Source organism: Eubalaena glacialis, chromosome 19 (genome assembly GCF_028564815.1).
Source record: "Eubalaena glacialis isolate mEubGla1 chromosome 19, mEubGla1.1.hap2.+ XY, whole genome shotgun sequence".
Lineage (NCBI taxonomy): Eukaryota > Metazoa > Chordata > Mammalia > Artiodactyla > Balaenidae > Eubalaena > Eubalaena glacialis.
The window spans coordinates 43,604,235-43,608,531 of NC_083734.1; the positions used below are offsets into that span (position 1 = coordinate 43,604,235).

Below are 4,297 nucleotides of genomic sequence, written 5' to 3' on the forward strand. Positions count from 1 at the left end.
ATGAGTGCTCCATGAATTTTAGTTCCCTTTGCTCCCTTCTCCCCATCCCAGTGGCCCAGGCAGAGGTGAGCAGCTATGAGGCGGGGTTGGGGTAGTGGACAGAGGTGACAAATACCTGGTTCCTCGGGGAAAGCATGCAGAGAGGGCAGGTGCCAAATGTCATTTGTGAGGCCACTCCTGATTCATGGGATCTGGTGCAAGAGCTTTGAGGAGGCAATAAAATTCATATTCTGCTAGGAAATGACAACAGCTGAGAGTCCTGACTTAGCAAACTAATTTTTTTTTTCTTTTTATAAGGCAAGGAATTTGGATGGGTAGCAAAAAATCACATTCTAATGAGACTAACTTCCTGGAATAGGAACAGGCTTTCCCAAGAGTAACATGGCAACACCCCACAGAAAGTGTATATAAATGCCCCAGAGAGGCCATGAGACTCAGAACCTGAGCTCCTTGCTAAGCTGCAAACTTCTCTGCTAGCATCATGGCCACCCAGCTCTGCTCTCCGATCTTCTCCTCTGGGTCCATCAAAGGCCTCTGTGGCACCACAGGTGGCGTCTCTCGGGTGTCCTGTGTCCGCTCTGTGGGCTCCTGCAGAGTCTCTGGCCTTTCTGGTGTTGGGGGGTCAGCCTCCTCTGTCAGGCTGGGCCTCTCCGGCCTTGGGAGCTGCTTGCCTCGTTCCTACCTGTCCTCTGGGTACCACTCCTCCTGCTTTACCGGGAGCGGGGGCTTGTTCTGCGAGGGCTCCTTCAATGGCAACGAAAAGGAGACCATGCAGTTCCTGAATGACCGGCTGGCCAGCTACCTGGAGAAGGTGCGCCAGCTGGAGCGGGAGAACGCCGAGCTGGAGTGCCGCATCCGGGAGCGGAGCCAGCAACAAGACCCCCTTGTGTGCCCCAACTACCAGTCCTACTTCCGGACCATTGAGGAGCTCCAGCAGAAGGTAACTGGGACCTGGCCCCTCTCCAGCCCAGCAGCCCAAACCCTGGGAGGGGTCTGTCTCGTCCCACTACAGATGGGACTGTAGCTCTTAGGGGATTCTCTCTCCTATTAGGGCCAGCTTTTCTCTCTAGGGTATTGGTTTCTTGGGGGGGACCCAGACCTCTCTGCTGCTTGTAACCTCCCCTCCAATCCAGCCATTTCTCCAGCCAGCCATTCCTCCCCTCCCTCCGCTGTCTCAGCTATACATAGGGCAGTCGCATGCACCAAGCCCCTACTGGACACAAGCACTGTGGCTGACAACTTCCTATCCTTTCGCTTGTTTACTCCTCATCTTATAGAGATGGATATTACTGGATCCATCTAACAGATGCGGAAGTTGGATTTTAGGGAGGTTCAGCAACTTGCCCAAGATCCCATAGCCTGTTGGTGTTGGATGCAGAACCTGAATCCATGTTGGCCTGGTTCTCTCCACTCGCCTCTCCACTCACCCACTGGGCCACTTTGGGGCTGCAGATGTCAGGACTGATGGCCACTGACATCCCTGTGATGCCCCTCCCGGGACTGATGCTCCTTCTACACCTGGGCTCAGGATGTTCAGGGCTGGAAATGCCAAAGGTGCTGGTGGTACTTAGAAGCATGGCATCCAAAAGATGGGCTGTCCCCTCCCCAGCTGTCCCCACACTGCTGGGCCTTCCCCAGCTCATGGGACACCCCTTGTTCCCCAGATCCTGCTGACCAAGGCTGACAATGCCAGGCTGGTCCTGCAAATTGACAATGCTAAGTTGGCTGCTGACGACTTCCGAACCAAGTGAGTGGCCTGATCTAGGAAGGTTTCTGTGCTGCTCCCTTGCCTCTGTCCCCAGCCTCTGAGAGCTGGTGAGTGGAAGTGAGGCCCGATGGAGCTGTAAGTGGGAAATGTGGCATCGATCCTGGATCCCTTTCGGGTCAAGGGAAAGGACCACAGTGATGCTGACCCCAAATCAGCCACTGCAGCTGGTCAGCAGGGCTGTGGGCCCTGCCTGTGCATGGCTGCTTTGCTGCAGACTCGGCAGGGTTCTGTGCGTGCAGGTACGAGACGGAGCTGGGCATGCGGCAGCTGGTGGAGGCTGACACCAATGGACTGCGCCGGATCCTGGACGAACTGGCTCTGTGCAAGGCCGACCTGGAGATGCAGGTGGAGTCCCTGAAGGAGGAGCTGATGTGCCTCAAGAAGAACCACGAGGAGGTGAGGTTGATGCCACGCACCCTCTCGATGTTTCCCATCCAGCAGGGAGCCACTGCTGACCCTTGGGTGTAACAACTATGACAGCCACCTCCACAGTAACCCCAGCTGACATTTACTGATGGCCCACTGTGTGCCAGGAACTATACGAAGCACTTTGCATTTCATTCTCACTTCATGTCATCCTCACAATAATCCCAGGAGGTATATACTATTACAAGCTCCATTTTACAGATGAGAAAACTGAGGCACAGAGAGGTTAAGTCACTTGCCTAATGTCACACAGATCCCAGACTCCTGCCCATGACACTAAATCTCCATTTGGAGGGTAGTGCCTGATAATGATTCTATTTGCCTGGTGTTTGCATCGTCTCACTTTACTCTCCCAAATCCTCTGAGGAGGCAGGTAGAGGTGCACAAGGAGGCTGAAGCTCAGAGAGGTTAAGTATCCAGTTTAATGTCACACAGCTGGCAACTGAAGGAGGAGGGTTTTTACCCAGGTCAGTCGAACCCGCATCCAGCATCTTTTTCACAGCCTTATGCCATCTTGCCTCCTCTCTGCAGGAAGTCAACACACTTCGATGCCAACTTGGGGACCGGCTGAATGTGGAGGTGGATGCTGCCCCCCCAGTGGATCTCAACAAGATCCTGGATGATATGAGATGCCAGTATGAGGCCCTGGTGGAAAATAACCGCAGAGACGTGGAGGCCTGGTTCAACACCCAGGTGGGGCCGGGCCAGCCCAGGACAAGCTCCTGGGGAGGGGTCACCCTTGACAGTAGCTTCACTTGCTCTGACCATGCTCTGGGTCCTCTCATGCTTTTCAGACTGACGAGCTGAACCAGCAAGTGGTGTCCAGCTCGGAGCAGCTGCAGTGCTGCCAGACAGAGATCATTGAGCTGAGACGCACGGTCAATGCCCTGGAAATCGAGCTGCAGGCCCAGCACAGCATGGTGAGTGGCCCCGGCCTGAGTGGCTGGCCAAGCTCGTGGCAGGCACCCTGATCCACCAGCCTCGGTTATCACGGGGTGTGATCACAAATGGTACCCAGATACCCAGGGCCGTGGGTCTCCGGGTGGGATTCCCTCCTGTTGGGAGTGCTTCCTCTTTCCCATTGCAGCGGAATTCCCTGGAATCCACCCTGGCGGAGACCGAGGCCCGCTACACCTCCCAGCTGGCTCAGATACAGTGCCTGATCAGCAACGTGGAGGCTCAGCTGTCCGAGATCCGCTGTGACCTGGAGCGGCAGAGCCAGGAGTACCAGGTCCTCCTGGACGTCAAGGCCCGCCTGGAGTCGGAGATCACCACCTACCGCTGCCTGCTGGAGGGAGAAGACTGCAAGTGAGTGGGTTCCGGAGGTCCCGGCTTGTGGAAAGGGCTCACCTGGGCCCAACCCTCAGTGCCGCGGTGAGGGCATCAGTCCTAGAGTGGTTATTGCACAGATGAAGGGGGATTGATCAAAGCATCTTCAGAGAGATTCCTTCCAGCCCTGGGCTTTGGGCTTTTGCAGGGGGACAAGTCGGCCCCGTTCATGGTACTTCTCCAACCATTGTTTTTGGCTGGGAGTTTCTGGTCTTCATCCCTGAAACCCTTGGGGATTTCAGAGGGACTGTCTGAGCCATTTGTCATTGTCACCCACCCGTCTCACTTGACCCCTGTTTACATTTAACGTGAATGTCAGTCCAATGGCCAATGCTAAACACCCTGATATGATCTCATTTCCTCAGTCTGCCTGCCCACCCTTGTGCCATGGAATGCAAGCCTGCCGTTAGAGTTCCTTACATCTCAAGTGTGCCCTGCGCCCCGGCTCCCCAGCTCAGCACCCAGATCCGTACCATCACGGAGGAGATCAGAGATGGGAAAGTCATTTCCAGCAGGGAGCGCGTGCAGCCGCTGTAACCAGCTGCCCGGCTCAAGGGGCAGGCCCTGGCCCACAGGAAGGAGGATACCCCTCTGGGTCCCGGCTCTAAAAGAACCCCCCCCCTTCCCTAGAGGCACTCCCCGCTCAGCAGATTTTTCTACCAAGAATACTTCCTGGATTGTGTTTCTGACTTTTACTGCTTCTATGCCATGTAAAGCTAGGTTTCCCTGGAAATTTACCCAATAAAGTGTGTTCTCTTGGCAAAGCAAACTTGC

General features: G+C 55.3%; 1 protein-coding gene across 1 annotated transcript; it reads left to right on the forward strand.

Annotated features, from left to right (window-relative positions):
• Nucleotides 1-481: 481 nt before the first annotated feature.
• LOC133079826 (keratin, type I cuticular Ha6-like) lies at nt 482-4,060 on the forward strand. Its single transcript, XM_061175509.1, has 7 exons — nt 482-940; nt 1,665-1,747; nt 2,008-2,164; nt 2,726-2,887; nt 2,989-3,114; nt 3,282-3,502; nt 3,889-4,060. The coding sequence occupies exons 1-7, from the start codon at nt 482-484 to the stop codon at nt 4,058-4,060; spliced, it is 1,380 nt and encodes a 459-aa protein (XP_061031492.1).
• The last annotated feature ends 237 nt before the right edge of the window (nt 4,061-4,297 follow it).

What these genes read in the sequence shown, in the direction of transcription:
- LOC133079826 (XM_061175509.1), top strand. Translation starts at nt 482, where the DNA reads ATGGCCACCCAGCTCTGCTCTCCGATCTTCTCCTCTGGGTCCATCAAA. An exon ending in GCTGACGACTTCCGAACCAA is followed by an intron (nt 1,748 to 2,007) that starts GTGAGTGGCCTG and finishes CTGTGCGTGCAG; the next exon opens with GTACGAGACGGAGCTGGGCA. An exon ending in TGCAGGCCCAGCACAGCATG is followed by an intron (nt 3,115 to 3,281) that starts GTGAGTGGCCCC and finishes TTCCCATTGCAG; the next exon opens with CGGAATTCCCTGGAATCCAC.